The sequence below is a fragment of the Anolis sagrei genome, chromosome 4 (assembly GCF_037176765.1).
Source record: "Anolis sagrei isolate rAnoSag1 chromosome 4, rAnoSag1.mat, whole genome shotgun sequence".
NCBI lineage: Eukaryota > Metazoa > Chordata > Lepidosauria > Squamata > Dactyloidae > Anolis > Anolis sagrei.
Window position 1 is genome coordinate 49,904,849 of NC_090024.1, and position 23,128 is coordinate 49,927,976.

The 23,128-nt window shown below is 38.8% G+C and overlaps 1 protein-coding gene across 1 annotated transcript; it reads left to right on the forward strand.

Annotated features, from left to right (window-relative positions):
- The first annotated feature begins 2,856 nt into the window (after window positions 1-2,856).
- Window positions 2,857-21,509, forward strand: LOC132774840 (DGAT1/2-independent enzyme synthesizing storage lipids-like). Its single transcript, XM_060775323.2, has 7 exons — window positions 2,857-3,039; window positions 8,283-8,601; window positions 11,368-11,532; window positions 13,223-13,416; window positions 16,212-16,272; window positions 18,292-18,431; window positions 20,966-21,509. The coding sequence occupies exons 2-7, from the start codon at window positions 8,286-8,288 to the stop codon at window positions 21,068-21,070; spliced, it is 981 nt and encodes a 326-aa protein (XP_060631306.2). The 5' UTR covers window positions 2,857-3,039; window positions 8,283-8,285; the 3' UTR covers window positions 21,071-21,509.
- Window positions 21,510-23,128: the final 1,619 nt, after the last annotated feature.

A 23,128-nucleotide genomic window follows, 5' to 3' on the forward strand; every position in this document is an offset into this window, starting at 1 on the left:
CCAGGAAAAATCTTTAAAATCTTTAAAACATATATTTAAAGGCCAGTCCCAGAGTATGAAAATCTTATTGAATTTAAAAACAAAATTTGGATTTCTTTATTTCCAAACCTACTACATTATACAAAACATTCAGGTAATAGGAGTAGATATAAAAAGGAAGAATTTTGTGGATTCACAATGCTTAGGACCAGAATCAGGTTTTTTGTTTTTGTTTTTTTTTTGCAAAAATATAAGAGACAGAGTTAGGATTTCCAAACAAATGATTCCATGACTGAAAGAAAAATTGGGAACAACTTCTCCAGGGGACTTCAGCAGTTCTCAATACAGCCATAGTTGTGCATCCAGTTTTGGAGCAGGTAGCCAAAACTTTTCTGATCCTGTCTGCTCATGTTGAAACACAGAAAGCCTGTATGAAGTTACTTCAGAGCTTTAAAGCAAGTTAGGGGTGGTAAATGAGTTGGTGTAGCATAAGACATGAATGTGGTACTGAAAGGATATGGAATTGAGTTCATGTATAAGTTGATATTCCTTACTACGGAAAAGTACCATGAGTCTGATAAGAATTAAAACAGCTTGCTATATTTTATTTTAAAAGATAATGCAATTTAATAGAAGTACCATAAACCTTATAATTATGAAATATGTTTCTTATATGAAGCCATCTGCTCTATAGTAGCAATCCTCACAGACAATATAATGTCCAAAGATATTGTGAGATTGGGAGCTGTTGATGTTAATTACTAGGAAAAGGAATATCACAGTGAGAAGGCAGAGAATCAGGGGTATGCACACAGTGTCATGCAATATAGACCACAGGAGATGGTCCAGTTTCAAGGCCGGTTTGTCTGACTCATGTGATAAACTCCTGGGTGTCATCTTTCAGTGTGGCTTGATTTTGCAGTGTAAGATAAAATGACATCATTTGGTTCCTAATGACAGACTTTCTCTGCTACAACCAGGCATGTAGCTGGGGGGGGGGGGCTTGAGGGGCTTCAGCCCCCCCCCCCCGAAATTCTCATGGTGGTTCGCGAAAAGGCCTTACTGGTGCATTATTTAAACTGTTATGTTTATTCATATCATGATCTGATCACCATACTCAATATATCCCATATGCATGGGGGTATTGGGGTAATGAAACAAAAGATTTGCTAGGCTAGACCCTCTTTCACTCAGACTCAGCCCCCCCGAAACTCAGCCCCCCAAAACCCCCCTGAAAAAAATTGACCCCCCCCCCGAAACGAAATCCTGGCTACGGGCCTGGCTTCAACACTTATATTTATCTCAGCATTGATAACAAAGGGACTTTCTCAGATGACCACGGCATTCTGTCAGAAAAGTATGTAGCCTCAAAGAAGCCATGGACAATCTCAGATCTCAAAGACAATATGAGGCTGCAAATGGTGAAAGGAAATTGTGCTGCCCTCTTTTACAGCTTTTCTTCCATATTGCTTCACAGATTTTGGAAAGGAGAGGGCACTGAAATGTGTGTTTACAAAATCTCCCTATATACATATAACATCCTAAGAAAACAAGATACAGAACTCTTACAATGTCATTTGTTTTCCTTTTATGGTTTTTTACTAGCTTTTCCTGAAGAAGAAGCCGTTGTGCTTTGAAAGCTAGCATAATGAATGTTGTGCCTTCTGGTTGAGTTTGACTTCTTAGGCTGGAATTTATCACACAGCCCAAAATCATTTAAATATAGTATGATTGAATATGCTGTAGTTCAGGCCAATGAAAGTCAGGCTCCCCGCTTTCTATATTCCTATATTCCAAGTCCTATCTTTTTCTCTGGCTTCTACCCTCTCTCACCTAACTATTGAGAAGGGATTCTTGGCTGTAAAAGTTATTTAACAATACACTACCTGGAGTGTGATGGAGTCTTCTTCTTTGGAGAGGATGGATGGCCATATTTCTGGAGTGTGTTGATTGTGCAATTACTGCATGGCAGAGTGTTGGACTGGATGTGACACTTGATTGCTCTTCCTTTCCCCCTTCACCCATTAAGCACTAGCATTGTTCTGTGAGTTTTCGCACTCTTCTTCTCTTTTAATCAACAATCATGAAACATGTAAGCAGATGCATAAAATGGTCATTCTTCCTTTTCCTACTAATCACCCAAAGATAACAATGCATGACATTATTATTCAAGACACCAATAAATTTGTGAGTACAGTTAGATAGAAAAATAGCATTGTTATCGGTGTGAACAGCATTACCAGATAATGTAATAAAGCTCATGTCTTAGGGACCTTCCACACAGCCCTATATCCCAGAATATCAAGGCAGAAAATCCCACAATATCTGCTTTGAACTGGGTTATCTGAGGACCCATCCAGACAGTACCTTTATTGTGAAATCTACCACAATAAAGGAGGGGCTGTCCAGATAATGTTCTGGACAGTTCCTAATTAATTCACTACAAACCAGGAAAATCCTGGTTTGTGGTGAATTAATTAGATAGTGGATTTATTCCGCACCTATTTGGAAGCATCTCTTCCGGCACATGACTTTCTGGGGTGGGTGTAGACAGCCCCCCAGGAACATCTACATTTTCAAAATGCTAATGATCCTGGGATAAAGGTCTGTCTTGAACAACCCCATGTCCACATTCAGATAATATGTGTTTCTCTCTCTTAATATTCTGGGATATAGGGCTGTGTGGAAGAGCCCCTAGTCCCAAACCATGTGTATTAGATTGGAAGTGTGGGAAGTATTCTAGATTTTTATGACTAATCATAATACAATGAAACAAAGTAACATGACTGCTGTGGGTGTAGTCTTTGCAACAATCATTCGTTCATTTGATAGAACTCCAAACAACCTGTGATATCTTAACTGATATCTCATTTCTAGCCAGCATTATTTAGACGTAGAAAGTGGTGTAATGTTCTCCACCCTTCTGTAAGGAAATGTTCACCAGAGGAGTGGCTGATAAGTATGAAACCTCTCAAGTAAAGAAATGACTTCATACCAAGGAATCGTTGCAGTCAAAGCAAGGTGGTTGGAGGCAAGGGGCATTAAGGTTTTCCAGAAACAGTAAGTACAAAGATGTTTTATATTTCTCTATTGAATGTATATCATCTGAATCTCTCCCTCCCCCCCCCTCTCTCTCAAGAAGCAGCAACTTCTCTCTCAAGAAGCAGCAGATAGCCAGAAGTTTACAACTTCTACAATGGGTTAATCAATTAGAGTGGGAAAATGATTGAAGAGAATACAACTTATTTTTCAGAAAAAAACGACAATACAAAGGCTTCTAGGGAATTATGGGAGTTGTAGTTTTACAAAGTCTTTAGCCATTTCTACCAAAAGCTTACTGATGCCTCACCTAACTACAGCCCCCATGCTTCCATAGCATTGAGTCATGGCAGTTAAAGTGGTGTCAAAGAGTATTAATTCTATAGTGTAGAGGCACCCAAGTGCACTTGTGTGCAAAGTGAGGTCAGAGGTGAGGAAAAATGTCTATAAAGTAATTGTAGTTCAGGTTGAGCTGGAGGTGAAAAAATCTTTCTGCTTGGGTAACATGATTGGTAGCTATGTAGTGAGCCCATAACTTTTCAACTATGTTTTGTTTTGTTGTCTTTATTGATCCATTAGTAAGCCTTCATATCTTGTCAAGTGTTTAAAGTGAAAAGATTAGCACCTTCACCAGAATTCAAGGTCCCTTCTACACTGCCTGATTCATGGGTTTCCCTGAGGCATCCAAATGATACCTCAGGTAAACACAGATTAATATGGAGAAAACCAGATATCTGAGTTTTCTCCAGATTAATTTGACACCTGCAAAGATCTGGACTTTAAATTAATAGAGTTTGATGCCAGTTTAACTGCTCAGTGCTATGGGATCCTGGGATTTGTAGTTTTGGGAAGGTGCCAGGACTGTTTGGCAGAGAAAGGTAAGGACTTTGAAAAACTTCAGCATCCATGATTCCTTAGAATTGAGTTGTGGTAGTTAAAATGATGTCAGATTACATTAATTTTGCAGTGTAGATGTGTCCTAAGTGAAAGATCAGGTGATCAGATGCAAGAGAGGAATAAAACCCTGCATGTTGAATAACTGTTTACCCTGAAATAAGCACTGGAAGTTGCAGAATGTTATGAAGACAGCCAGAGGCAACTGCATAGCAAATATGGGCTATTTGGCTTTGCAGACAAGCCTTTCTCCTAAAAAATTGAGATTAAAAAGCCAGGTCCTGAGATCTGGAAATTGAGTCAGGACCAGAAATGCTGCTGATTAGCCTTGGAAACCATCACACACACCTCTGGAACTAATTTTACTGATTGTTTGATGTCCACATGGTCCTCCTGGGCCAATACTGCATAGGTTCCACTGGACTATTTCCTCAGTTCTATGTCACCATTTCTACATCCAGATGGCCACACCTCTGTACTAGCTCCTGAACAAGCTCTTGAACATCTTGGGTACCTCATTCTGATATCAGCAGAACACCTGTGTGACCAAGAAGATGGAGAGGGCACTCTCCCCACATTCTTTCTGTTCATGCAGGTGCCTCTTTTGATGTCAAAACAGATTACCAGTGATGACCAGGAGCTCACATGGAGCTTGAGTCTGGCTGAAAGTGGTGATGGTAGTAACACGACTACTATACATCCATTTTCTCTACACTGATGATGTCTGGTGTACATAGCAGATGATCTAGCTGTGCACACTGCCCCAAAGCTATGGGTTACTCTGGAGTTTCAAGTGAACTCCAGACCATCTCCTGACTTTGAGTATAGTGGGGCAAATATTGGTTGACTCAGGATTCCTGTACACAAATGTTGTCAGGATAGCCAGGAGTTAATTCAGGATGGGTCTGGATTTCCATGCCCATTTAGCTCCCATCTACACTGCCCATATGATTCAGTTTCTGAATACAGATTATCTGCTTTAAATTAGATTATTATTATTATTATTATGTTTCTTATGTTTATTTATGCCTTATACAAATATACAAACATTAAAACAGAATTAAATATCCTTTATATTATAAACATTCAGATAAAATCCATAAAAACATTCAAAACTAAAAGCTACAGCAGCCCCTGATTTTTAAAATCTTCTTTAAAAGCTTGCCTGAATAAAATGGTTTTAGCCTTCCACCAGAAGGGTAGCATGGAGAATGCCATTTTGGCTTCCCAGGGCAGGGAGTTCTAGAGTCGAGGGGCAACCACTGAGATGGAAGGCCCGCTCTCTCGTTCCCACCAACCTAGCTTGAGATGGAGATGGGACCGAGAGAAGGGTCTCTCCTGAAGATCTCAGGGCCCAGACAAGCTTATACAAGGAGATGTGATCAGCCAAATAGCCTGGACCTGAGCTGTCTCTGCACTACCATATATTTCAATTTAAATCAGATAATCTATATTCAGAAATTGAATTATATGGCAGTGAAGATTGGGCCTTAGACTCTGCCATGGAATGATACATAAAAACCTGGCTTGTAAATTTGGATTCTAAAGTAATAAATATAATATTTGCAAGCCAAATTGGTATTATTTTAACTTGTATTATGGATGATCTGAATGTTTTTTTTTAATGGAAGATACATAGTAACTAAAGAACCCCCAGTGGCACAGCGGGTTAAGCCACAGAGCCGCTGAACTTGCTGACCAAATGATCAGTGGTTCGAATCTGGGAAGTGGGGTGAGCTCCTGCTGTTAGCCCCAGCTTCTGCTAACCAGCAGTTTGAAAACATACAAATATGAGTAGATCAATAGGTACCACTTCAGCGTGAAGGTAATGACGCTCCACGCAGTCATGTCAGCCACATGACCTTGGAGGTGTCTACGGACAACACCAACTCTTTGTCTTAGAAATGCAGATGAGCACCAACCCCCAGAGTTGGACACAACTGGACTTAATGTCAGGAGAAAACCTTTACTTTTACCTTTACCTTAATCGGCAACTGGCACAATATTTTTCTCAATGCTCAAACATTGATACCCAAACAATGCCCTATAATTTTGCAGCTCCAGATCCAAAATTAAATTTTTTTTAATTAAATACAGTATTATTAAATACATGTGATGTGCAGGGCTTGATGAATGCAAGACTGGGGTAAAAATTGCTGGAAGAAACATTAACATCTTTAGATATACGGATGATCCCACTTTGATGGCCGAAAGCGAGGAGGAACTGAGGAGCCTTCTAATCAAGGTGAAAGAAGAAAGCGCAAAAGCTGGGTTGCAGCTAAACATAAAAAAACCCAAGATTATGGCAACAAGAATGATTGACAACTGGGAAATAGAGGGAGAAAACGTAGAGGCGGTAACAGACTTTGTATTTCTAGGTGCAGAGATTACTGCAGATGCAGACTGCAGCCAGGAAATTAGAAGAGGCTTACTTCTTGGGAGGAGAGCAATGACCAATCTCAATAAAATAGTGAAGAGTAGAGACATCACGCTGGCAACAAAGATCCGCATAGTTAAAGCAATGGTATTCCCCATAGTCACCTATGGATGTGAGAGCTGGACCATAGGGAAGGCTGAGCAAAGGAAGATAGATGCTTTTGAACTGTGGTGTTGGAGGAAAGTTCTGAGAGTGCCTTGGACAGCAAGAAGATCCCGACTGCTCATTGGAGGGAAGGATAGTAGAGGCAAAGATGAAGTACTTTGGCCACATCATGAGAAGAAAGGAAAGCTTAGAGAAGACAATTATGCTGGGGAAAATGGAAGGAAAAAGGAAGAGGGGCCAATCAAGGGCAAGATGGATGTATGGCATCCTTGAAGTGACTGGATTGACCTTGAAGGAGCTGGAGGTGGTGACGGCCGACAGGGAGCTCTGGCGTGGACTGGTCCATGAGGTCACGAAGAGTCAGAAATGACTGAACAAATGAACAACATTAAATACAAGTTGGCCCTTTAGATCTGGAGATTTAACTTCATTTGATTATTTGAGAATGTGATTAAAATATTCTGATTAGGAATCCCTCGGTCTTTCAGTGCAATTGTATGGTCAGTTTATACCAGGGGAACCTAGATTCCATATTCATGTTTTATTTACTTTTGCAGGAGTTCTGGGGCCCTAATCCCAGTGATTGTGGAAGGTCTTAGATTAGTGAAGGAGTAGGGCAATTTGAAGGCACCACTGGTGTTCCAAACAGCTGGTCGTTGCCATGGATTTGGTCTTGAAAGACCAAGCAACATGTGGATGCATGAAGAGTCAGGTGTAAGCAACCATGCTTGATGACTTTATGCAATATCATTTCTGGTCCTACAGGAAGTCTGTTATGACATAATTTTTTGTTTCCAAAGTACTTGCTTCATAGAGTTCAAACTGGAACCTTGCAAATCACCAGTATGCATATGGAGTTCTACAATAATCACCACCACAGACGATTTAACATGAATTATGGATAACAGTTCAAAGTGGAGGACTTTGGATATTTATTTTTCAGAGGACAGATGAACAAGAAAACTTCACTTACTAGATAGGGTCACACTCCCCCTGAAGGTGCAGGTTTGCAGCTTGGGAGTGATCCTGTATTCATCATTGAGCCTGGAACCCCAGGTCTTGACAGTGGCCAGGGAGCTTTTGCACAATTAAAACTTGTGCGCCAACTGCACCCATACCTTAGGAAGGCAGACTTGGCCATGGTGGTCCACACTCTGGTTACATCTCATACTGCAACGCATTCTACGTGGGATTGTCATTGAAGACTGTTTGGAAGCTTCAATTAGTCCAATGAGTGGCAGCCAAGTTGCTCACTGGAGCAGAGTACAGGGAGCATACCACCCCCATTACATCAGCTACACTGGCTTCCATTCTGCTACTGAGCACAATTCAAAGTGCTGGCTTTAGCTTATAAAGCCCTAAACACTTATAGGCTAGCCTACCTGTCTGAACATATCTCCCCCTATAAACCATCTTGGAGATTGTCTGGGGAGGCTTTGTCCCCCTTTCTTCGCAAGCATGGCTAGTGGGGACAAGAGACAGAGCCTTCTCAGTGGTGGCCACTCGGTTGTGATCAGCCCCTTCCCTCCTAGTATTCAGAAAGAGAGTAAAAACCTAGGTTTGGGAGCAAGCTTTTGAAAAATAGTGCAATTTGACTATGGAGTGGCTTTAGATTCTGACCCTGAATGGCGTGATTAACATTGGAATGTATTTTAATCATGTTTATGTTTTAATTTTAATTCAAGTTATTTTAAGTTAACATTATATGTTTTAAGGCACTGCGAAGGTACCATATGTAAACTGCCTTGAGTCCCCCTTGGGGTAGAGAAAGGTGAGATATAGATAAGATAAATAAATAAATAAATAAATTTGTTTTACCATTGCATAGGAAATGATGTCTCCAACCACACCTGATGCTTCAAGATGGGAATCCCTGGACTGGTTCATTGCAACACTGAAAGACTGGATTAGCTTTACTTTTCTGCATGAATATGCATATTTTGCGGTTTGGTGGTTAATTTGTGTGCCTACCCTTGTGGGAGTGACATTTGTCTTCATTGTATACATTGTAATAAGTATAATTTCGCTTTTTGTGTTTATACACAAGAAAATAAATAATGCACCAGAAGAAATGCTGAACAAAGAATGGGATAAACCAAGACACTTAATTTCATATTTCGGGGCTAAACTTGGGGAGATTTTGCATGGTGAGCAAAGTTTTTTCTTAATACTTACTGAAGAATGCCTCTATTTCTATGACTAGCCATCTAAAATCCCAGTGCTGATGAGAAGGTATAATACACTTAAATGAGAGTTTTCAAAACATCTCTTCTTAAATCATACGGAAACTATATATGGAGTTTGTTTCTAAAAGGTACCCAATCTACATGAACAAATTTTACAGGAACTGAAAAATGTGCTGAGAATATGCAATCTAAGTGACCTTGGTTATTATTTGCTTATATATTCTTTCTGTGACAAGCATCATATTTGGACTGGATGGCCTACAAGTTCTCTTCCAACTCTATGATTCTCTATATCAGAAAGACATTTCTTCATTATAGAATTATTCAAGAAACAAATTTAGATTGCTACCTTTTGATATGAGTCTCCCATTTAAAATACACATTGAGGTAATTGCATTATACTACAAATAATATTTTATTATTTATTATGTTATTTTCCAGCAAGTATTTTCTTCTATATAGTTATTTTTTCAATTAAAGGTCACATTTCTGTTAATACATATTCTTTTTTCTCTGCATAATGAACACAATAATATAATCCAGTCATGATTAAAAATTATGTGTTTTTTATAATTTCCTTGTACATCTATAGTGCCCTTTACAATATGTTGGTAAAATGGCAAAGGGTTTATATCTTTGTATCCTATGGCTGCTAGCAGTTGCACCATATCTTTCTTTTTTGTCTCCTGCACATTGCTCTGAGAGTACACCTCCTCTATGTTTCCTATTACAAAGGCCATACCTCAATTCTTGCCTCATCATCTTGTGTTTACAGACAGGTTCCATACTATAAGTAGAATGAAGCCCAACCAAACCTGTCTTTGCCCAGATTGTCAGTCTTAGGACCTCATCACATGGATGCCCATAAGCCGGGGGGCAGTGTGGAAAACCATCAGACAGTGCCTCACATCACCCTTACCATCACATGGTGTTTGTTGTCTGTCCTTGCCTTTGTCCCATGCTGTCTTCACCTTAATCTACGGGAACATGTTCTCAGGGCTATGTTTTATCATGGTGCCAAGATGCAGCATGCACAGAGCTAGGACAGAGCATTGCCAGAAGTAGCCCTGCATCATGAGATGAGCTCCGTCAGACTCCATCCTGGCTGCATCTCAGCAGTGTCCTACGATGAGGTGTTCCCCCTTGAACTAATTTTGAATCTTTTTTTGGTTAGTGCTGAATATTTGAACATTTTTGTGGTTGATGCTGAATCCTTGCCATTTTGCCAGCTTTAAACCGACGCAGAAGTTTGTATCATGATTACAGTCTATCTTTGGTTTCTTTGAAGCATGCTTCTTGAAGCATGTTTCTTCCTTTGGTGTATTTCATTTCTGTTTTTATATATGCACTGACAGAACACTGTGAAAACTTTCTCTTTTCAAACAGCATATTATTTTAAATAAAAAATGAAGACACTTCCAGGCAGTAAATCTCAAATTATATATTAATATTTAACCACATTTTAACAATCCTGAAAAACTACACACATACTGAAACCTAAGCTTCTAGCCAAAACATCAAATCATCCGGGTGTCCCCTGGGCAACGTCCTTGCAGATGGCCAATTCTCTCACACCAGAAGCGACTTGCAGTTTCTCAAGTCGCTCCTGACACAACAACAACAACAACAAAAAGCCAAAACAAACTTACTAATAACAGCGGAAATAAATGGATTTCACTCCTAAGTACTTATATACAGGATTTTGCTGCCAAAAATTGAGTTAAATAAATGCAGCATAGTAAAATTATACTTCAACCAAAGGTCTGGTGGGAAAGCCCTTGTTTCCCATATATAGTTTCTCATGTTCCATTTTAAGAAATCTTCAAGGAAAAAGTCTTTCTCTTGAATGTTGAGAATTTAGTATCCAAAAGTGTGGAACTTTTTCTGACCTTAGGACTCATATACATCAATACCTAAATATTGAGCCAATCTGAAGCATTGCTGTTTTGGACCTGCATCAAATTCTGCAAGGGATTTTACACTGCTTTGTTCCTAAACCACATCAGCAGCATAAGTGAATTTCTCACCATCCTGTGAGTCCTTATGCAGTTAAGCCACACAGGATAGTGATCTTTACCTTTTATATCAATTGCCTAGAGAATTCCTGGCCATCTGTAGGGACCTTTGATGATGTCCCTGTGACTTGGAGTGAGGAGGGGGAAAGGGTGGAGGTGATCACCTCCTCTCTCTAAGTAATTTGGGTTCATCTACGGAAAATGGCAAAGGTACCTGGTGCCCTGGAGCTCCATGACTGCTACTGTGGTGACAAATGACACACAATATTGCCATCCATTTCCCCCGTGCCATGAAGCACAGGAGAAATAGGAGGATGGCATTAGCCCATGTGAACAGCAGGACTGGTTCCAAATTAGAACCAGATCAGCTTTTCACACAACCCTGAAGTACAGGGCTATTCCAAAGTTTTGGGGAAGCTCTGAAGTAAAACTCCAACTTCTGTTATTATAGGCTAAAATTGAATTGACATTATGATTATAAAAGTTATGATTAATCAATTTTTACCACATTAAGGTACAGAAGTACCTAGATATCATCTAGATGCCAGAGGGTGACTTTCATCCCAGTTCAACACTGTGGCCCATGCAGACTGCCTTCCAATTTTCCTCACTATCTTCTCCGCTATTGTATTTTTTTCTACTAAATAATAAATAGATGTGTTATGTTTATGTACAAAAATAGATGGTTACCTCTCTTCTGTATTTTCTTTAGGTTATGAGATTATCGGAATGGAGAATATACCGGAAGGACCTGGGATTATTGTTTTATATCACGGTGCTTTGGCTTATGACTATAGTTTTTTGGTAAATAAAATATTTCTACTGACAGGGAGACTCTGTCATTCCGTGGTCGACAATAAGTTGTATATTGTACCAGGTACTGTACTTCTACCTCCAGATTTAAATTATAATATTGAACATTGTTTAAATTATGGAAAGTTATGGTAGCAAGTCCAATTATTGGTCCTTTGAGCCAAACCCACTTGGTGGGGTAGGCATGACAAACTGACAGGAGCTCACAGGAACAGAAAGCCCTTACTGAGCAGTTGACAATCACTGTCCTATGTAAGGGTCTGTGAAAGTATGTAAGTCTTTATATAAGTTGTATTGAGCCAATTTGTCTACTCTTACTTAGATATAAAAGTTGGATTTAGCTCTCAAAAGGAATCTGTGTCAATGTAGCAGGACCTTTTGTTCAAAGCAATAAATAACCATATTATTAGTGTGACATCAGTGATAGAGTCAACTCTGCGTAGTTTGTGATCTCCAAAACTATGATAGGAAATAATTGGCCAGTGGCTTGGATGTGGCCTGAAAAGTTCTCCATCCAGTGCACATAATTTTCCTGCTGTTTCTCCTAAAACTGAGTTCCTTGCCAAATGAAAGCTTTGTAGCAAGGAACGGATGGGAAAATATCCCAACCCATACAATTACATCTGGATTTACCCACTTTCCTGTGGCCTCAGTTGCTTCATCTTTAGCCAAACTTGGTGCTAATTAATTCCTGTCCCCTTGCTGTGGCCTCAGCAACCTTACCTAGAATGGAATTTAGCCAACCCATTTTCTAAAGCCTTGTCCCAAGATTCATGAATTTTTGGTAATTTGTTGCTTTGAAAAATATTACCCAGGGATTAAAATATATGTTAATTTATATGAGAAACCTGACTGTGTCCTTCTTCTCATTAGCTGGCTATTGACCATAATAAAGTGAACTTGAACTTGTATTCAGCGTAGTGGGCAAGATGTTTCGAAGACCTGATGGAAATATTTCACTTACTCAGCAATTCAATCTAAATCGAGTGGTCACAATAACTATCAGCTAACATATTGTAGGCAGTGCTTCTGTTTTAAATCAGCTTTAGTGGGTTGGAGATCTCTCATGGGAATTCACAAAGCAAACATTGAAAGAGATTATCCAGAGTAGATGAGCCCAAAACTCTACATGATCTTTGGGTCATATTGCTACCTTTGCACTAGTCTTCCAATTCACTAAGTCAGCTGAGTGCCAGATGATATAACAGTATTCAAGATTAAGTTCTTGTGGGTTTTTTCGGGCTATAGTATTCAAGATTATTTAGAACTATTGTTATCTATTTTTCTGCTAACATAATGTGTGTTTCATACTATTGGGGAATGTTTAGATCTGACATAACATAATTCTTCAATCACACTGTCCGTCATCTGCCTCTTTTTGGTTCTTGTATGTTGATCTCAGCCAGTCAGTTCTGTGACATTAGTCTGGTGATTTCTGAGATCCAATGGCAGAAAGGAGGTAATGCCACTATAAAGTCACTTCAGTGAACAGAAGACAATTTAAATTGGCACAAGACACCTGTTCCTGTTCGTAAACTCCTGCAACAATAATAACAATAAGTTGGGGCAGTTATTACTTAGCCACTCACAGAACATTTTTCTTATATATTGCAGCTGTTCACTAAATAAGCTTCCTGATATTCCCAACACACAGGACATAGCATTACTTAGAAGTAGGATTTCTTGACAAACACAATTCTTTAAACAGATATTCTGTGAAATGTTTTTTTTCTTTTCATGACATATTTTCACAGGCCTAAAACTTTACTTTGATCTGTTTGGTTGCATTCCTGGCAACAGAGCCAAATGTGTTGAAATCCTGAAGAAAGGCCAGGTATTGGGGGTTATACCAGGTGGAATGAAAGAAGCAGTATTTAGTGACCACAACTATGAACTAATGTGGGATAACCGTACTGGTTTTGCCCATGTGGCTTTAGAAGCTAAAGTGGTGAGTGATTGCTTGGTTCTATTTAATTCCTGTCTTAAAATTGTGCTAGAAATCCACTGCAGTATATAGGGAAGTGAATATATTTGATTACTGGAGAAATAAGGGAGCAAATTTTTAGCGGTGGTTAGGGAAGGCAGACAAACGGCAAGATCCTGTTAGTGACATATATGCTAAATGCAAGTATTTTTTCTCTCTCTGAGGTTTCATTCGCCTTTCAGACTTCTTCCAAAATCATCTCCTCAGCAGTCAGAAAAGCCACTGCTGTGCTGTGAAAATTTTCCAACTCCAAGCTGCTTCTTTTTCCCTTGCAGACCTTTTCTTCTCGTCCCTACCAGCAGTAGTACCACCATTGTTGTGACAGTGTACATCTTTCTGGATTCTGTAATTAATATTGCACACACAATTACAATTTAAGGCTAAAGGGGAAAAACAACAATAAAATTGAAAATACATCAACTGTCCCAACTGTTCAATTCACCCTAATGGGATGCCATTGCAGAAATTGACTATAGACTTGTTTTGTACATGCTATTTATTAGTACTGCAGCTCTGAAGCAACCTTAAATGTCTAAAGTAATGATGCAAATATATATATATATATATATATATATATATATATATATATATATATATATCATGTCAGGAGTGATTTGAGAAACTGCAAGTTGCTTCTGGTGTGAGAGAATTGGCAGTCTGCAAGGATGTTGCCCTGGGACGCCCAAATGTTTTTGATGTTTTACCATCTTTGTGGGAGGCTTCTTTCATGTCCCTGCATGGGGAGCTGGAGCTGACAGAGGAAGCTCAACCCTCTGTCCCCAGATTAGAACTGCAGACCTATCGGTCAACAGTCCTGCTAGCAGAAAGGTTTAACACATTGTGCCACTGGGGGCTCCTTAAATAAAATATAGAAATGCATAACATAAATTCTGCAGTGAGGAATTTAATTTTTGTCTCCTAAAAACATAATTGAAAATTATTCATGGTGAGAAGGGTCTAATTCTTAGTAGCAACTTTTCTCTACTTCTCCTTTTCTTTTTGGACAACATTAATAAGAACAGCTTCTCTTTTAGAGTTTCTCATCCCATTGGGTCAAATAACTTATAAGGGTTTCTGATGCATACTACATCATCAGGATGTCAGACATAGTAATGAAGGTGCGTTGACAGTGTAGAAATAATGCAGGTCGACACCACATTAACTGTTCTGGAATCTTGGGATTTGTAACTTTCTTATAGCAGAAAAGGCTAATACAACTCCTATGATTCCATAGCATTGAGCCATGACAGTACTTCCATAGTGGAAATGCACCCTCCAACAAATAGTCTATCACTACAAATACCTAGGGAGAATATTAATCCATTTTGCCAGTTACAAGTACTGAAAATGTTGTACTGCCCCTATTTAAAAATCCCAGCTGCATCAGTGAGAGCAGAAACATATACAGTCGATGGTTTATCCAAAATTAGGGCATATAAATATTGGATAAAACTAAATGCCATGGCAAATGATAGGCTACCAAAATTGTGCCTGTTAGAGCAGACCAAAAACCAACATCAGTCCTCTTGGCTAGTGCAACTGACAAAATGCATCAGGACTTGTGGACTTCCAATTCTATACCCAAATCTACTAGAGGAATTAGATCCAAAAATGGTGGCACAACGAATACAGGATATAGAGGCTCAGAAAGACATTGCCACCCTTAGTAAAGCCGGCTCACTGAAATGGTTAAGTCGCTTTAAACATACTTTTCAAACAGCCGAATACCTAAAGACAGAAATGCCCAAACATCTAAGGAGGGTATTCACTAGAACCCGATTCAAACAGACAGATACAATGGCTAAACATGGAAGGTTTAACCAAGTTCCATATAATGAGCGTTTCTGTATCTGTGGGGCGACAGAGGTAGAGGATATTACACATGTACTGTTTAATTGTATTTTGTACAACAAAGAGAGAAATCAATACCTCGGACCATTCATCATACAGAAGACTCACTGGGATCCCCATATCAAAACTACATTCTTAATGGCTGGCCAGAATGCGAAGATAACACACCAAACAGCCCTTTTCCTTTATAAAGCAACGCAGCTGAGAACTGCGTATCTGGAGGCGATTAGGGTCAACTGTAGGGGTGACGCAGATATCTGAAGTGGCTTGGGATTGTGTAATAGCTATTTTGACCTTCATTTTAACCTTCGTTTTTAATTTTTGTGGTATGAAATTTTATCTTGACATTTTAATGATAATATTTTTAGTCATCTTTTAACCTAATGTGTGTTGGTTCGCTGTTGTGGGGGTCTTGGGATGGTGATTGTTGTCTGTTCGTGCACGTGTCTGTTTTTTGTTTTTAATGTTGATGCGGTCAACAGACTATTCAATAAACTTTGCTTTGCCTATTAAAAATAGATTTACTTGAACTTAATGATATTCTAAAAAATAGGCTCTTGTTTTTTTTAATGGTTATTTTGTTTTGGTTTTTTGTTGTTTTTACTGTAGAATACACTAAAGGATACATTTATTTGTAATAATAGCTTTCTTAGGAATTAGAATGCCAAATTCCACATGTCTAAACTTCTTAAGATTTTAATGTATTGTTGATTGTTTTATTATGATGACACTGTATGGTGTTTATGAGGCCGCCCTGAGTCCCCCTTCAGGGGTGAGAAGGGCGGGGTATAAATATAGGAAAATAATAATAATAGTGATCAGTGTTAACTATTGGTAGTCCTTCATAACAAACTAATTGCTATGGCAAATCTGAAATATTTTTCATCCATTCTTTCATCTTTTTTTAGCCCATCATTCCCATGTTTACACAAAATATTCGTGAAGTCAGCAGAACATTTGGGAATACCCGTGAGTTTGATTTTTTAAATTACTTCCTGCATTTTCTTGATGTTTCTTTTACAATTATTTTCCCAGTCTGCATGATAATTGAACGCCTTTCGGGTTACATGATATGATGTGATGGGCTGGATTCGGCCCATGGGCCATGCGTGCTTTAAAGCATTCATCAGAAAATATCTATACTGTAGAATTAATACAGTTTCACTCCATTGTAATTGCCATGGCTCAATACTATGGAATCTTGGGATTTGCAATTTTGTTAAGTCTTTATCTGTCAAAGACCTCTGGTGCCTCACTGAACTACAACTACCACGATTCCATAGCACTAAGCAGATAAAGTTGTGTCAAACTGTATTTATTCTATGATATAGATGCACCCGAATTTATTGGTATTCAGTTCACTCCACCTTTCCACATTCCTTCCCTGTACTACTTTCGGTAATACTGAACTTGTATGTTTCTTTGGGAATGAAACGAATCTTGTATTTCCTTGGCTGTATCATACAGACTTTCATCATCACAATATTTTAGAAGAATGTTTTGATATTGAGTTAGGTTTTTGGTTTGTGGAATGCTAATCTTTCCACTTTGGGTTTCCTGTTTAAGATCTTGTGGGTGAAAGCAAACAGAAGCAAGCCTAGGAAATGTTTCACCCCCAAAAGAATTGAGACATCTGAGACAGTGGCTTATGGCCACATAAAGCTCCGTAGCCTCTCCTGCAAGAATTTTTCGAGCAAGCAAGTTTGTGGAAGGGATTCATCTGATGGTTGGCAAGTGGCTCGGTGCTACACTTAGGATGTAACACTATGACCAACAAAGTTATGTCCATGCAGTGACGAGAGATAGAGAAAAAGAAAGAAAAAGATTTAGGTATATTTAACAGTCTAGATGTGTGCCTTCAAGGCAAGGAATACTCAGATGTAGTTTTGCCAATGTCTTCATTTCACATATAGCCAACAAAACACGTGGTTATCCTTGGCAGTTCCCCATCCAAATATTAATTTTTCTTAGCTTCATTTTTTAAAAAAAAAATTGGATTACACGAATAGAATACAACATATCCATGTTTCCTCACAGGAATGTTTAGAAAACAACAAAAGCAACGTATACAAAAAAAATTCCATATACACTCACCCACTTCCATTGTCAACACCTTATTAATTCCGTACTCTTCTTGTACTCATATCCATCCCTTTTCTGCCATTTTCTCACTTCCCTCTTCCTCTCCCTCTCACTTCCCTCCCTCCCTCAGGGAAGAGTCATATATTCTCTTTATCATTCTATATATTTGTTTGATCATAAGGATAGTCTGGTTCAGTTCCTTGTATTTTCTATTTCGCTTTTCCTTGACTATCAATTCTTCCCATTTCCCTTCCCATTTCCCCCTAGGATATCCATTAATATATTTATTTTTCCTATCCATAATGTAATCTTGCAGCATGTAATCTGTTAAATATTCATACCATTTTTGTGTATCCCATTTTTTAATACTCTTTTCATCCCAGAGCTTAGCTTCTAGACCTGACCTTGCTGACTTTTAAGATCAGACTTGTTTGTGCTTGTTTGGACTTGTTTGTATTTTCAAAGTGATTAGGCCTATGCCTGACATGACCCTTAATACAAAATTTTCCCCTCAAAAATGATCAATAAAAATCCTTGATCCAGATTTGGACCCTGGTTTGTCAGCAGGCAGGATATGATCCTACAGTATAACTATATTGTAGATCCTATCTGTATTTGGGCATGATATATCATCAAATTGCATAGAGAGAAAACTTCCCATTCATTTTAGTAGAAGCTATTCCTCATCCAAATCAGGTCCATCAAGATCAGACTATGGGGAATGTTTAGAATTCTTCAACTGCTAACACTGAAGATGAGATCACAAACATCCCAGTATTCATATGTAGTCTGGACCTTGGTTTATTCAACGCTTTTTCCTGGGTTGGATTGATTCAATTGTTAAAATTCAAGATATTTGTCTCCAAAATGATACCCAATTCTGAAGTTATTTGGGTTTCTCTGCAGGATTTACAAGATGGCTACATGATAAAAATCGATGGTTTTTCCTTCCCATGATTGGACACTTTCCTGTCAAATTACGTACATATCTAGGAGAACCCATCCCGTATGATCCAAACATAACTGCAGAAGAACTAGCACAAAAGGTAAGCGAACCTGTAAATACAAACATAAAATCAACTTGTGAATAATATTTTCCATTTTGTATTATCTTCTGCATTCTGATTTACATTTGTCTTGATCAAGAGTGGACGTTCAGTATGTGTATGTCTCCACCCTGGGCAACCTTAATCTCTCCTCAATTCTGCATTTTCAGCACTTGTGTTGTCAAATTCCAGGTTCTCATGAAATTATTTCCTGCTGTTTGTATGACACTGTTAAATGTGATACTAAGAATCAAATCATATGTGTACATGCGAAAGGAAAACACACAGAGATCTGCAAAGCAATGAAAGATATGTGTGGGTTTTCTGGGACGTATAATATTGGCTTTATTTATTTCGTCTCACCTTTGCGTGTGCATACACACACACATTTATGCCACTCTCCCCTTCCCCAAAAGCTGAGATTCAAAGCACATTGCAAAATGAAAAGAGTCAGGGAGTGTATATAAATTTAATTTGTAATTGTGATTAAACTATCTATAAAATTAGAGTTACAAATGGCAAAAGTGTTAAAAATAATAGAACACATAAATAATTGCCATTTCTTTGTAGAGTTAATAATTTTTGAAATATCTTGAAATATAAAAACTGTCATTTGTTGAGGAAAGACAGCAAGAGGGAGTCCTTCTAGCATACTTGGGGACAGAGTTCCAAAGTCAACAATAGAAATACTCTCAATGCACACAAAAAAGTTTCTGTGTACATTGGAGATCTATATACCTGAACCTAAAAAAGTTTTTTTCCTTTGACCTGAACTGCTTCAATAAAAATGGATCAGTTTTGTTCAGCATATTTTTGATTTCTTAAGATAATACTGACAAAAAGAAGTTCTTTACAAAAGACACAATTTCTGTGTAGGAAAACATTTATTACACCAAAATCTGTTACTTATACTCACAATCTGTTTTGCATATATACATCAAACAGTTCTAAGCTTGTTTTTACACGTAGAATTATAGAATAATAGAATAATAGAGTCTGGAAGAGACTAAATGAGCCATCCAGCCCAACCCCCCTCCCTGCCATGCAGGAAAACCACAATCAATGCACCTTCAAAAATGATCATCCAGCCTTTGTTCAAAAGCTCCCAAAGAAGGAACTTCCACCACACTCTGGCCAGATCCAGACAGGCCCTTGTCCCAGAAGCATCCACATTAAAATAACACAGATGTTTCTGGGGGCCTGTCCATACCCACCCCAGAAAGCTCTCCTGGCACATCATTTGTATGCACCGGGAGAGCTGCTCCAGGGGGAAACTGCGGGCCTGGTAAGTTCTTTTTAATTTTCAAAAGGGTCTGAGGGCTTGGGGGGGGAGGGGGGTATTTTTACAGTTTACCGGGCTTATTTAGCCCAGTAAACTGTGGGAATGGTGTCTGGACTATCGTCCGGACACTGGAGATAGTGGATTTATCCCGCGTCTTCCAAGAAAGCGCAGAATAAATCCACTATCAAATTAATTCACTACAAACCAGGGTTTTCCTGGTTTGCAGCGAATTAATGCGGGACTGTCCAGAACGTTGTCTGGACAGCCCCTCTTTTATTGTTGGCATTCCCGCAATAAAGGCCCTGTCTAGATGGGCCCTTAGAGGCAAAGAGTTTCCCTGTTGAACAGCTCTTATGGTAAGGAAGTTCTTCCTAATGTTCAGATGGGATCTCCTTTCCTGTAATTTCAACTCATTGCTCCAAGTTCTAGTCTCTAGGGCAGCAGAAAATAAGCCTGCTCCCAGTCTTTCAAATATTTAAACATAGAAACACTTGACATGGGGCATTTTAGTTCCATTTTGCCTCTTTTAATCATGGCTTGGACAGGGCCTGCCATGCAACATCACACAATGCATAGCATTCCTCCCAAAGTGGAGGGGAAGCGCCAAAAGGTGCTTCCTCCACCACTATGGAGAGGAAAATGTATTTTGAGAAGCTACCCATACTTTCCTCCTCATTGCCCCATATGATGGGGAAAAGGGCAATGGGGCATCATGTGTTGCCACACGTTGCCGCCCTTTCTCTCACCTGATGAGGACAGGGACAGGGTGTCAATGCACCCTGTCCCATCCCCATTATATGATGGGGGAAGGAGGGAGGGTGCACGGGGCACCACATGCCATCCTTCATACCTTCCCTTTCACCTAAAGGGGTCATGTGAAGAGGTTCATAGTGATGTCTCCTTTGCAAGCTGCTCCTCAAAGGGCATGTTCTCCAGATCTTTGATCATTTTAGTTGCCCTCCTCTGGACATATCTGAGATTTCTTTCTGAGAAGATAAGGAATGAATTCTAGCTTTACAAATCATATTGTATATAGAGGCCGATACTACATAAATGTTGGTGGTTATTTTCTTTCTTGGCACATAGCTCTACTCACAGAATAAAATGCCTCAAAACTGAGATTATCCAATCCCATTTAATTCTTGTGCACACCAATTTTAGTTTTTGTTATTTCCTGTTTTTTATGTTATTTTCTCTGTAGTTTTTGAAAAAAATGATTATAATAGTATATGTCCTCCTTTTGTATCAACAGACAAAGATTGCTATTGAAAACCTCCGTGATAAACACCAAAAAATACCAGGAAGTATCTTAAGAGCTCTTTCAGAACGATTTGAGAAACATCATAAAGAAAATTAGCTTTCACACATTTAATGCACCTGTCTTTTTCATTAGCCAAATATCAAAATAAAACATTTATGCCTTTGTGAGTAATGTATGTTAAAATAATGTATAGTTTTTAATGTATTTAGACTTCCATAAACTATGTAATCTTATGAATTACTGTGACCGTAAAATTTTGGAAATGCAACAATACTTCACACTGAAAAGTGAAGGGTGCCTCACAGTTGGCAGTATTAAAAGAGTAAGTCTGAGCAACCTGAAATGTCCTCCTACTGTGTCTATCTATCCTGACTCCTCTGTGATGTAAACTCTTAGGAATGATTCTCCACCTCTTCTTCTCCCAACAGATCATCTCTCAACCTCCCAAGAGGTAGCTGATTAGATTAGAACCCTGATTAACTTTTCTAGCTTACAAGGGAGTTTCTACAATAAAGCTTAGTTTCTTTTTCGAAAACATTAGTGTATTTAAATCAAGATCTCTAACTGCTGCATGCACTCTAACAAGAAGAAGCCCTAGAGCCAAGACTAACAATATAGATATCCTCAAATCCTGGCCCAAGCAGGAACTGTAACATGTGTCACAGCATCTAAGATTGGTGAGAGACAGCAAGAGTTTTGTGTAACTTCAATCCAAACAGCAAAATACAGTATATCCCACACTGAAAGGGAGTGGTACCACATTGTCTTATTTTCAATTCCTCATCACATTTTTTCTGTCTTGTGGTTCAAGTTTATATTGTAGTCCGTTAAGACATCCTAGACCTATTTCACACATATTGCTGACAAAAAAGGAATTACCCACTATAAATTTGTACAGCTGATTTTTCCTATTTAAAAGTAGAACATTGCACAAAAGCTTTTGCCTAATTTCTACAATCAATTCAGGTCATCATTGTTTTGTTATTGGCCAAGTCACTGTTTTGTTATCTGAGTAAGAGCTCCTCCTCTCAGTGTGGTGTCATCTGCAATTTCATTTCGCATGCTCTCTATTACTTCATCAAAGTTATGAATAAAGAGGTTGAACAACACTTGGCCAAAGTCATGCATAAAGAGGTTGAGGGACAGTTGATGTTGACCCATCAGATATCCCAGTAGCTACATCTTTCTAGAGCAGTGGTTCTCAACCTGGGGTCCCTAGGTGTTTTTGGCCTTCAACTCCCAGAAATCCTAACAGCTGGTAAACTGGCTGGGATTTCTGGGAGTTGTAGGCCAAAAACATCTGGGTAACCCAGGTTGAGAACCACTGTTCTAGAGTAAAGAGAAGCCATTGGTGAGTACTCTTTGGTTCAGCCCATCAGATGTGCATAAGCTATCCAATTAAAAACAAACTGAATACAATTGAACAGGCCACAATAGTTAAAACAAATAATCAATCAAAGCAGCAAAAGACAATTCATCAAAAAATGTAGTTGACTGGTGAAGTCCAAGAATGTAATCAGTCCTAGCATAATATAAAAGAAGCATCAATACCACTGTGATGATGCTACTTATTTATTTATTTATTTACTTTGCTTATATACCGCTGTATCTCAAGCCCGAAGGCGACTCACAGTACTTCTAGCCCTTTTGAATGCCTGGATGTGAAAATGGTGGCAGGGGCACCAGCTCTTTGGCACTTTTCTGTAATGGAGCACTCAAAAAGTGAAGGGAGTCTTTTAGCTCATCCTAGGACAGGGTAAGGTCTTGCTTTTTGCCACTCAGAGAAAGAGATATTTAAAAAATAATTTAGTTAATGTGTTCATTTGTATGTATATTTGAACCATAAAGGTTCCTACACAGCTTAATGGACCTGGAGCAACTTGGCTCACATGCCCATCATAAAAGAGGATGATGGGAATTGTAGTTCATTCCCATCTGGAGAGCCACCTTAACCCCACTGATGATGGATCTGAACCAATCTTAGCTCACATAGTCATCATGATCAACTTAAATGCTGGCAGGATTTGGGAGGGTTAACAGAAGATGATGGGAATTCTGGTCCACCCACACCAAGAGACGCATGTGAATCACATTGACAATTTATCTAGTTGAAACTTGGCACACATACCCTTCCTGTCCCATTTGAAAATACTG

What these genes read in the sequence shown, in the direction of transcription:
- LOC132774840 (XM_060775323.2), top strand. Translation starts at nt 8,286, where the DNA reads ATGATGTCTCCAACCACACCTGATGCTTCAAGATGGGAATCCCTGGAC. An exon ending in TGGCTTTAGAAGCTAAAGTG is followed by an intron (nt 13,417 to 16,211) that starts GTGAGTGATTGC and finishes ATCTTTTTTTAG; the next exon opens with CCCATCATTCCCATGTTTAC. An exon ending in CAGAACATTTGGGAATACCC is followed by an intron (nt 16,273 to 18,291) that starts GTGAGTTTGATT and finishes GTTTCTCTGCAG; the next exon opens with GATTTACAAGATGGCTACAT.